Genomic DNA, 10,841 nt, shown 5'->3' on the forward strand with positions numbered 1-10,841 from the left:
CCCTCTGGCCACTCCCCACCTTTGCTCACCCAGGCCCTCTGTCTGCCTGCCCATCCTCTCCCCCAGATGCCTGGCCAACCCAAGTCATCTTTCAAGATTCACATCAAGGACCACCTCCTCTCAGAAGTCTTCTTGGATGCCCTCCTCTCTGCCCTCTGGGCCTGTAAGGATGTTTGCCCTCTAACATTTTGTTGAACCCCTGACCTTCCAAGGGACTTCCATGTGTCTCCCCCCTCCATGGAATGCAAGGACCATGTCCTACTAGCCATGACAGGTAACTTCTGACAATTATCTGACAATTATGTAACCAGTGACTCAGTCTATTCGCCTGTCAAATGGAGCTAATACTCACTTTGCGATGCTGCTGTGAGTTAATAATGTGACTCACACACGAGAAATGCTCGATAAATTATTTTCCTATCCTTTTTCTTTTGGTTGTTATTTGGCAATTGTGCTGACTAGGGTGGAAGGGAGAGAGGGCAAAGTTCACTGGATGGGGAAAGATTTCAGCAGGGGCCCAGGAGAGATGGATGTGGTGAAGGGAAGGAGAAAACAAAACAGATTCAGAAACTTGCAGACAAGCAAACATGGCACTGCTGCCAAGAAAATTCTAGAACAGATTATTTCAAGGGTCACTGGGAACACCTGTGGGGAGGGGGATTGGGTCCCGTGTAATCCAGCCAGGACTGGCTGCGAACTGTGCCCACAGCAGAAACACAGCAGTTACTGATACAACTTCTCACTCAGAAGGCTCATGGTCAGCTAGTGGAGACAGACAGAACCAGGTTACAATGTGTTCAGTGTTTATAAGAAGGAAACACAAAGTGTCATTGGAGCCCAAGTGAGGGGAGGGTGAAGGATCAATTCCCAGGGCTGGAGGACACTGCTCAGAGCAACAAAGGCTGTGAACAGCCTGTGAACATCTAAAGAGCACCTCCCACATCTGGAAGATGTCAGCTCGAAACCTGGAGGACTCTAGTCATGCTGGGCCCGTCCACAACTGAAAAGGCTGTGAGGTCTCTATCTCAGGACAAACTGGGGAACTCCCTGCCAGAGCCACTGACACCACAGCTCAAACCTGGGGGCTCCAAGCCTCTGAGGTCCAGGGCACCTTGGAGAGGATGAAAGCTTCAGCCTCCCTGGCACAGAAACATCTCCTCTACAGCTCCTACCCTCATCCCCTGGGGAGGGCTCAGTAGCCCCCAAACACATCCTACCGTCTTTCCTGAGTTGAGAGGCCTCATTCCTTCTGCTAGCACAGGGCCTGATCCATCAGGAAAGTTCAGTGCAGTAACCCAGGAACAGAAAAAGAGTCTGCTGTGGCTGTAGTTCCACACAGTTGGATCCCCCCCCCCCCCCCCCCCCACCGGCAGCCCTTTCCTTATATATCTGGCTTCTGCGGGAGACTCTGTGGCTTGTACCCTAATACTAACTCTCCCTTCAGTTAGCAACACAGTCCTCAATTCTTATGTGGGCACAGGGTTCTCCAGAATGAGCCACAATCATAGCCCTGTCTGCAGCTGGAGCTGCTTCTTTGTCCGGCCCCATGTCTTCGCCTTCTGCCCAAATGATGGCACATGACAAATGTCAAATGTTCTTAAAAGGAGGAAGAAGTTCTTCAATCCTTTCTCCTTCCTGCTAGCTGAAAGGCACATATGATGGCTGAAGCTCAAATGGCCATCTTGGACCGTGAGGTGAACACTATGTGTTGAAAATGGCCCAAAACAAAAAGCTCAAAGCCTGTCACCCCAGCCCCCCAGCTCCAGGCTAGTTACCTCCCTGTTAACCTCCTCTTATATAAACCGCTAAATTCTGTTGTACATTATATGCAGCTAAATCTAATCCTTCTTTATAAAGCCCCTAGAAGCCCCAAGCCAAGGAGGCCCACAAGACGGAGAGAATCAAGAGGAAAAGATCCAGGCTCTGGGGAGAAAAGGCAAGTTCTCTATAGGGTTCTGATTCCACCACTTCTGATCTCAAGATTGGCAAAATCGCTCACTCAGTTTCCCTGGTCTGCTCAAAGATGCAGATGGCACATATAGAAGAGAGTGGAGGAGAATTTAATACTTGTAAATGTCACAAACTGTAGATGGAAGTGGTAATGACCCCGTGTCACTGGGAGCGGGAGAAGAGACCTGGGTCAGATGTTGCAGTGGACAGCAGTGGCTGTGAGCATACACTGCAGGTGCATCCCGGGAACGTCAGGTGCTGTGGGAGGTGGTTCACGCATACGGGCTCATTTCAGCCTTGGGGCACCCCTAGGACATAGGTGTCTTCTCATCTTACACACAGGGATACACCCAGAGAGGTCAGCGCAGCAAAGCGCTCACACAGACACCAAGTGGTGGAGTTGGGACTCAAGTCGGGACTCAAACCCTGCTGCATGCACTAACCCCTGGGGCCCAGAATGGGTTCTGCTCCCAGGGGCCATGAAGGGCAAGGCTCACACTCACTGCCCTGGGTTGAGGATGAGAACCACCTGGGGAGCTTGCTGGCAGGCCCCCCCACTGTGCAGGACAGGGACAGCCCAGCAGAGCGAGTCACCACGCCCCAATAACAGGAAGGCAGCAGGAAGAACAGTGGAAGGAGCTAAAGAGCCAGGTCACAGCACCTTCCAGCCATATGCCCTGAGCTGCCAGTGGCCAAGTCCAGGGGTGGCCTTCAGAGAGGCACCAGATGGTGGGTCTCGATGGTGATATGGGGCACGCCAGTCACCCCCAGACACAGCCTAACGGAGCCTCTGTTCCTGAGCCTGCCCAATGGCAGCTCTCCGTGGGCTGAGCCAAAGCAAGACCTGCTTGGGACTTCAGCTCCCTCCCGCCAGATCCTCCCACACCCCGGGGCCAGCTGGAACTTGCACCTGTGCTCTTGTCACTGCTCCTGTCACTGCATTCCCCTGTCACCTTGTCCACCTCTCACTGATCCTGAGCTCTGCTGGGGCTCTGCTGGGGCTGAAGGCACATCTACTCTCCTTGCAGTACTAATGTTAGGGCACAACGTGGTCTCCTAACCAGGGCACTGCCCGGATTCCTGTGCTCTGACTCAGTCACAGGAAGCAGTAAGTGGCAAGGGCTGGTGGTGTCTGACAATGTCCCCTAACAGGTGCCCTGGCTGTCCCTGCCGGTGCATCTACCTGCTGCACTCAGGATTCTACCCTGCTCGCTCAGGTGACAGTGGGGCAACAAAGGGTGGGTCACTCACAAGCTGGGACAAGGAAGGGTAAAGACTGGTTTTCTGAAGCCACATCTGAAGAGCATGCAAAACCAGCAGCCTTGCAGAACGTCACCTGGCCTCTTGCAGAGTCTGCTTGGAAAGGGTCATACTCTTCAGGTGAGTGGAGATACATTTTTTCTTTTTTTTTTTAAAGATTTTATGTATTTATTCATGAGAGACAGAGAGGCAGAGACACAGGAGGAGGGAGAAACAGGCTCCATGCAGGGAGCCCAACGCGGGACTTGATCCCGGGTCTCCAGGATCACGCCCTGGGCCGAAGGTGGCACTAAACCACTGAGCCACCCAGGGATCCCCCTACATTTTCTTTAAAAAGGGTTGATCACTCCTTTTTTGGTCTCTTTCCAGGAGCTACTAGAAGCCTAGGGAAGAGGCCCAAGTTCGGGGGGTGGGGAATGCTCCAGAACTCATCTGCTTCCACCACTTCAATTTCAGCTGAGAAGACCAATGAGGCCAAGAAGGGACAGACCCAAAGTCTCAGCCAGTAAGAGCAGAGCCGCCACTGCTCACCCACCTGCCCCAGTAGCTTTTTTTTTTTTTTTTTTAATGATAGTCACACAGAGAGAGAGAGAGAGAGAGAGAGAGAGAGGCAGAGACATAGGCAGAGGGAGAAGCAGGCTCCATGCACCGGGAGCCCGACGTGGGATTCGATTCCGCGTCTCCAGGATCGCGCCCTGGGCCAAAGGCAGGCGCTAAACTGCTGTGCCACCCAGGGATCCCTGCCTGCTCTTGAGTAGTGAGATGACTCTGGTTCCTACCAGTGTACCCAACAGGTCATGTTGATCTGTAACCTGGGAAAGGGGGCCCAGACCTAACACTTTCTCTTTTTTTTTTTTTTTTTGACCTAACACTTTCATACCCACTGCTAGAGAGTGAGGATGGACCCATTTCCCTAATAGTTTCTACTGTCTCAGAAGCCTGCCCTTGGCACATGGCAGCAGGGTCAGGGACAAACAGACCACTCAGTTTCACAAATCTGATGATGGCTCGGTGGGGCAGACATTTAGGTAGATGCCCCAGATTTGGCTCTAAAGGCGCCTCCTGGGGGGAGCCAGCTCTCACCTGTCTGCCCCTTCCAGGGCCCAAGCTCTGGACCAGAGAGGTGCTAGCATCCCAATCCTGGGCCATAGAGTCACCACCTTGGTACTGGGTTATAGGGACAGCCCGGCTAAGACAGGACAGGACCTTAGGGCCCAGGCTGGGGCATGGCTGGTTCTCAGGGCTCACTCTCCACTGTGCCGGGCTTTGCCTGTCAGCCGGCGGCGCTGGGTCTTGCTCGTACGAGTGGCACTTGGGGGCTTCTTGGTGGAGTCTTGGGCCCGTCGGGGATGTTTCCTCTTGGTCTTCTTCCGACTATGTGCGTGCAGTGATGCTGTGAGAGCAGAGATCCTGTAGGGGGATGGAAGGCTGGTCAGGCCGGGGCCTCATTTATTCTCGAAAGCAGGACATGAGTGGAAGATTGGGTTTGGGGGTGAGTGCCTGGCTCCCGGAGGAAGTCAGGACAGGCCTCGAATGCTAGGGAGTACCAAATCCATGTCAAAGACAGCTTGCTCTGACCCCAGAGGGCCTGCCAGTTCCTCGGCTCATAAAAAAACCCTGACCCCAGGCACTCTGGGCACCCAGGGCTGGCCATTCTCAGGGAAAGGGAGTAAGGATAGTGAGGAGGGACACTTGGTAAGCAGAGTCACTGCACCAGGCCCCACACCTGCTCCATGCCACCAGCCAGTGAGAGGTGGCTCCACGGGGCTCATCACCACAGTCAGCCGGGAGGGAGAAGTGCCAGAGAGAGGGACAGGCCAGGGCTCACCGCTGGGACAGGAGGGGATCTCTAGACTTCCTGGGTAAGGCTCTGGTCAGCTTCTCAATGGAGGACGCCTCTTCCTCGGACCTGTGTCCAGCCCCTTGCTAAAGAAACACAGGACAAGGACTGTCACACAGTGTGGTAGATTGGGAGGCCTGACACCAGCAGTCATGGCTCTGTCAAGTGGGGGTGTGGCCTGCTGCCTTGAGGATTGGCTCAGGGCTCGGAGAAGGCCACCGGGGGACAAGCTGGGTACAACTTCGAAGCGGGAATCACATAGGGAAAAGCTGTGTCTCAAAGCCTTGTCCCCATCTTCTTTCAGTTGTGAGTGTCTGCACGTCCACTGCAATCTGAGGCCGTGGAAGATTTACAGAAGAATAAGCACAAAAAAGAAAGGAGTATGAAGTCAGGAAGGACATGATAAAGCAGTGGCTCAGGGCTTTAGGACGCTTTCACCCGTGACAGGAAATGTGCTTCACCTTGTGACGCTGTATGTACAGGCATATTTAAATTATGCATTTAAGCGCATCCAACCCAGACAAACACAGCTTTGAAACATTTTGTGAAATGGTACTTACCTGTGAGCCTTTTTGATATTTTCAAAGACATTCTATTTCTTTCCTTACTTTTTGTTTTTAATATTTTTATTTAATTTTTCAGAGTTTATTAGGCAGCTCTGTCCATGTGACATTGCCCCGTCACCTCGAACCTCTCTCCCCCCTTGTACCCCACCAAGGTGGAACACCCTGTCATATCACCGATTGAAGCAAAAACAACACAACATGCTGCTGCTTCACCCAAAAGCAGTGTTTTTCCTCTGCCCTTTCTTGACGGCTCAGTGGGTTGAGTCAGGGCCCACTGAGTGCTTTTAAAAGGGGGATCCTTTTTTTTTTTAAATCTTTTTAAAATATTGGTTACAATCTGCGAGTACCTCCTGACTCACAGCTTGAAAACGGTCAGTGCACATGGATGGGCTGTGTCGTTGCTGTTACCACGCAGTGGTGTGATCACCACAAACTGGTATTTGAGGTGCGTCTCTTGGATTAACCGCTTTTATACTCACAGCAATCCTAAGAAACAGGTGCTATCATCAATTACCTCCCTCTCCCTCAACTTATTGGCGAAAGGAAAGTTGGCAAGGCAGACACTTGCCCATGTTCCCACAGTCACTGAGTCACAGAACCAGCTTCTCCAAGCCCCACGGATTTTGTGCAGGCCCTGAAGAATGCCTAGGAGAGAAAGAGCCCCTCGCACTGGAATCTGCCCAACGGGGACCAGCACTCAGCATCCCCAACAAGCCAGTATGCACCTAGGGCTGCACTAGGGCCCATCTTCCCCAGGGCTGGAAGTTACACTCACCTCAGGTGGAGGCAGTCCAAGCAGCCGGGCCCCTGAGAGGTCCAGGTCGCTGATGGTGGTCACGGTGACTGTGTGATTGGGGTGGTCATACTGCACTGACTCTGTCTTTGCTGTCACCAGCCTCTCCAGTTCATCTGCCTCCTCTGTGCAAGGTGGGCACAGAACCAGGTCTCAGCCTCAGAGCACAAGTAACCAGACTCTAACCCCCTGCCCAGCCCTGGAGTGCAATGGCCCCCTCTACTCTGGGAGAGTGTCCAGGAAGTCACCAGCTCCAGAGCCTGGTCTGCAGACAAATGTAAGTGATTCAACTCCTTCCGATACTCTGGGGAGACCTCAGACCATCTGGTTCTCATTTAGGACAGACCCGGTGTGACCCCAGCAGCTGCTACTACCCATTCCCCTCTACCCCCAGTCCCTCCAGGCTTCAGAAACTGAGCTTTCTGCTCAGGATCACTTTACCAAGAGGTTGGTCTTTCCTGTCTCTGATCCACCCACATTTATAGAGGGTCCTGAACACCAGCCCTGGCCGATGGCCCATGTCACCACCAAGACCCCTGGAGCTAGGAAGTTAGCTTCTGTGCAGCCCCCACACCCCTCCCCTTCCATCCACCAAGGGATAAGTAAGTCTAGGCCTGTTGGCTTTTCTTCAGCTCAGGGCAAAGATGTGACTTACCCAGAGCCTCCTCTCTCTCTGCCAGCATCTTCAAGTATTCCTGATGGCGCTGAAACCAAAAGGGAAAGGAACACAGTGAGGATGGCCTCTCCAGCCAACCCCAGGCAGGAGCTCATAGTGAAACACCAGGAGATTCCATCCTACACCTTCCCCAGACCCGAGCCCACCATGATTCTACTGTACACACTGCTCCCTAGGCCTGCCCACACCTCCCCTCATTTCTGCAGATGCCCCTGTTAAGGTCACCCAAGGATGTGAATCCCTTGGGAATCAGATATAGATATATAGATATAGATACACACACGCACATGCACACTTTCTCTCTCTCTCCCTAGCCCCCTTCCCCCCCACCCAGCCTTCCCCTCTGTACCTCCTCCCGGAGCTTCTTCTGCTCCAACTTGAGCCGATGCTTGATCTCCTCAATGGCTGCCTTCTTCCGTTCCACCTTGCGCTTATGGAAGCCAGTCAGGTACTCCCTACAGGAAAGAGTCGAGGGAGAGTCAGGAGGACACACAGGAAAGAAAGGTTCACTCCAGGAAGAGAAAAACCACTAATACTGTACCCACTCTAAAAATGCACACGTGTTAACTCACCTATTCCTCACAACAGCTTGTGTGGTCGGTACCAATGCCCATTTTACAGACAGGGACACTGAGGCAGAGAGAGGCTAGGCTACTTGCCAAAGGTCATAGGGAGTGTAAGGTCAGGAAGAAGAGCGAGATGCTCCTTCCACCCCCGTCCCTCCAGGGCTCAGCTTCAACAGGGCCAGGCATGTGGGCCTACGAGCCTAGGACAGGTGGGGGCCCCTCCTACATTGCCAAATCCCATGACCCAGTGAATTAAGCCACTTCCAGCAGGGCTTTTCAGGCCACCCTCACGGAGACACCCACACACTTTCCACTGGAGTGCACCCCATTTCCCCAGGACACCTGCCCCTGGACCCATCTGCAGGGCCCCTGGACCGCACCTGCCCTCCCCTCCTCTATGTGATCTTGGCTCCTTCTCTCGGGAGCTGCCGCACCATTCCCAAATGTTGGGGGGTCCGGGGAGCAGCACTAGGCTTTTCGCCGACCCACTACTACACGGCAAAGTGGCGCTCATGGCGGGGAACGTCCGACGGACTTGACGCAGAGGCCTGGGGGTCCCCTAGCCACCGCCCCCCACCCCACCCCCCGCCGCGCGCACTGCGGAACTCGGGGCGCAGAGCCCGGGAAGGGGGGCGGGGCGGGCGATTCCACCTCCCAGGCCGGGGGGGGGACTGCGGGCGCGTCCATCCCGCGGGGGGCGTCGGGGGGAGCCGCGGGCCGCGCCGAGAGGGCGGGACCGGAAGGGACCTCTGCGTGAGCGCAGGCGTTTGGCCCGGGTTCTGGCCCCGGCCCCGGACGGCAGCACGAGGCAGATCCGCTCCAGCCTCCGCACTCACCGCCGCTTCTCTTCGTCGAAGCTGAGGACGAGGCGCGGCCGCCGGTCGTCGCCATCTCGCTTCTTCTTCTTGTTGCGGCCCATGGCGGCGCGGCCTCCGGCAGCGCGGCTCCCGCACGCCTAAGACACTTCCGGGTGTAGCAGTTTTTTTTAGGTTCCCGGGGGCGCCTCGCACTCCCGCTGCGCAGTTCCGCTCCCAGGCCCCGCCTTTTAAAGGGGCCGCGGAGCCCGCCTCCCCAGCCCCATGATTCCTAACCCCGGCCCATTCCTAGGCTAGCGGCGGTGAAAGCGAGTCCCGGAGCTCAGCACGTTACGGCTGTGGTTCCGGACCAATTGCCCTCGCTTTGCCGCAGTTACCCATTTGTAAAATGGGGATGATTATAGTGACTTTATGATTGCGAAGCAGTGGTGTTTTTTTTTTTTTTTAAGATTTTATTTATTTATTCATGAGAGAGAGAGAGAGAGGCAGAGACACAGGCAGAGGGAGAAGCAGGCTCCATGCAGGGAGCCCGACGTGGGGCTCGATCCCAGGACCCCAGGACCACGCCCTGGGCCAAAGGCAGGCGCCAAACCACCGAGCCACCCAGGGATCCCCTGGAAGTGGTTTTCAAACTTTGACGTTCTTCGGAATCCCCTGCACGGCTTGCGGAAACCCAGATCTCCTGGCCCCGCCCTAGAGTTTCTGATTCAGCGGGTCTGGAGTGAGCCCCATAATCTGCAATTCTGACTCGTTCTGGGTGTGTGTGTGTGTGTGTGTGTGTGTGTGTGCTGATACTGCTGGTCCACGGACCATACTTTGAGAACCACGAGGAGGAGGAGGAAACGTGAGTTACATAACACTTCATATAAGTAATACCTGCCACACACGTGCTTACTACACAAGTCATCTCCCCTGTCTGTGCCTCAGTTTCCCCAGGTGTGGCATTGGGGTGTAATCATAACACATTCCCAGGACGCCTGGGTGGCTCTGCGGTTGAGCATCTGCCTTTAGCTCAGGGCGTGATCCTGGGGTCCTGGGATCAAGTCCTGCATCCGGCTCCCGGTGGGGAGCCTCCTTCTCCCTCTGCCTATGTCTCTGCCTCTCTCTGTGTCTCTCATGAATAAATAAATAAAATCTTTAGAAAAAAAAATAACATATACTCCACTGAAGACAAGGGCGTGCATTCAGTAAAACACTGCCTGACGGGGACTTTTGGTAACTGGGATCACACGCCTGAATCCCCTGTTCTTAAGTCACACCTGCTGGGTGCTGCACACAAGCTGCTGCCCTTGCTTTTTTTTTTTTTTTTTTTTTTTTTTGCCCTTGCTTTTAAAGGACGGCCCGAGTGGCGAGGTTGGCGATCATTACAGTGCAGGGGATGGTACCTCTGTAGTGAGAGGCACGGGGTGGGGGGGCTGCAGAGCTCACTGTTGGCTCCCCCACTGCAGAGGGCTTCCCAGAGAAGGTGACCCCAAAACTGGCTGAGAGTGGGGATTATCAGAAGAGTAATATGCGCTTAAGACCTGCTCCCCACTTCTCATTGGACAAGTGACTGGAGCCCAGAGAGCAAGTGTGCACCTGTGTATCGAGTGCCTACTGTGTGCCAGGCACCCTGAGAAGGGACCTGTTTGCCCAGAGAATGGAAGATATTTGTCCAGATTTACAGGGCTGTTCTGTGTCCAAGCTGGAACTTGAACCTGAGTCTGTGGCCTCATGGCCCAGCTCCCTAGACCACTGGCTGGAGGAATCACTCCCGGTAGCCAGCATGTCCCCCGCCCTGGAGGGCAAGATGCAGACTTTGTGAGCTTAGGAAGGAGCGAGGCAGGGGGCACCTCGGTGGCTCAATGGTTGAATGTCTGCCTTGGGCTCAGGCATGATCCTGGAGTCCTGGGTTCGAGTCCCACACTGGGTTCCCTACAGGGAGCCTGCTTCTCCCTCTGCCTATGTCTCTGCCTCTCTCTCTCTGTGCTTCTCATGAACAAATAACATCTTTTTAAAACCGAAGATTTTAGGGATCCCTGGGTGGCACAGCGGTTTAGCGCCTGCCTTTGGCCCAGGGCATGATCCTGGAGACCCGGGATCGAATCCCACGTCGGGCTCCCGGTGCATGGAGCCTGCTTCTCCCTCTGCCTGTGTCTCTGCCTCTCTCTCTCTCTCTGTGTGACTATCATAAATAAATAAATAAATAAATACTTTTTTAAAATGAACATTTTATTTTATTTTATTTATTCATGAAAGACACAGGTAGAGAGAGAGGCAGAGACACAGGCAGAGGGAGAGGCAGGCTCCATGCAGGGAGCCCGATGTGGGACTCGATCCTAGGTCTCCAGGATCACACCCTGGGCTGAAGGCGGCGCTAAACCACTGAGCCACCT

At 54.3% G+C, this 10,841-nt stretch overlaps 1 protein-coding gene and 1 non-coding gene across 2 annotated transcripts; both read right to left on the reverse strand.

Annotated features, from left to right (window-relative positions):
- Positions 1-2,039: 2,039 nt before the first annotated feature.
- On the reverse strand, positions 2,040-8,640 carry NOL12 (nucleolar protein 12). Its single transcript, XM_041754746.1, has 6 exons — positions 8,488-8,640; positions 7,435-7,540; positions 7,065-7,113; positions 6,392-6,534; positions 5,039-5,136; positions 2,040-4,620 (listed from the first exon to the last, which is right to left on the reverse strand). Exons 1-6 carry the CDS (start codon positions 8,568-8,570, stop codon positions 4,455-4,457), a joined length of 645 nt encoding a protein of 214 aa, XP_041610680.1. The 5' UTR covers positions 8,571-8,640; the 3' UTR covers positions 2,040-4,454.
- LOC121492292 lies at positions 5,777-5,910 on the reverse strand. The gene has a single exon (XR_005988188.1). It is a non-coding gene; the product is annotated as a small nucleolar RNA SNORA21 (small nucleolar RNA).
- Positions 8,641-10,841: the final 2,201 nt, after the last annotated feature.

Source organism: Vulpes lagopus, chromosome 5 (assembly GCF_018345385.1).
Source record: "Vulpes lagopus strain Blue_001 chromosome 5, ASM1834538v1, whole genome shotgun sequence".
NCBI lineage: Eukaryota > Metazoa > Chordata > Mammalia > Carnivora > Canidae > Vulpes > Vulpes lagopus.

Coding starts and splice junctions, on each gene's coding strand:
- NOL12 (XM_041754746.1), bottom strand. CDS start 8,570: ATGGGCCGCAACAAGAAGAAGAAGCGAGATGGCGACGACCGGCGGCCG. Junction 7,114..7,434: donor AGAAGAAGCTCCGGGAGGAG/GTACAGAGGGGA, acceptor TTTTGGTTTCAG/CGCCATCAGGAATACTTGAA. Junction 5,137..6,391: donor TTGGACTGCCTCCACCTGAG/GTGAGTGTAACT, acceptor GTGTTTCTTTAG/CAAGGGGCTGGACACAGGTC.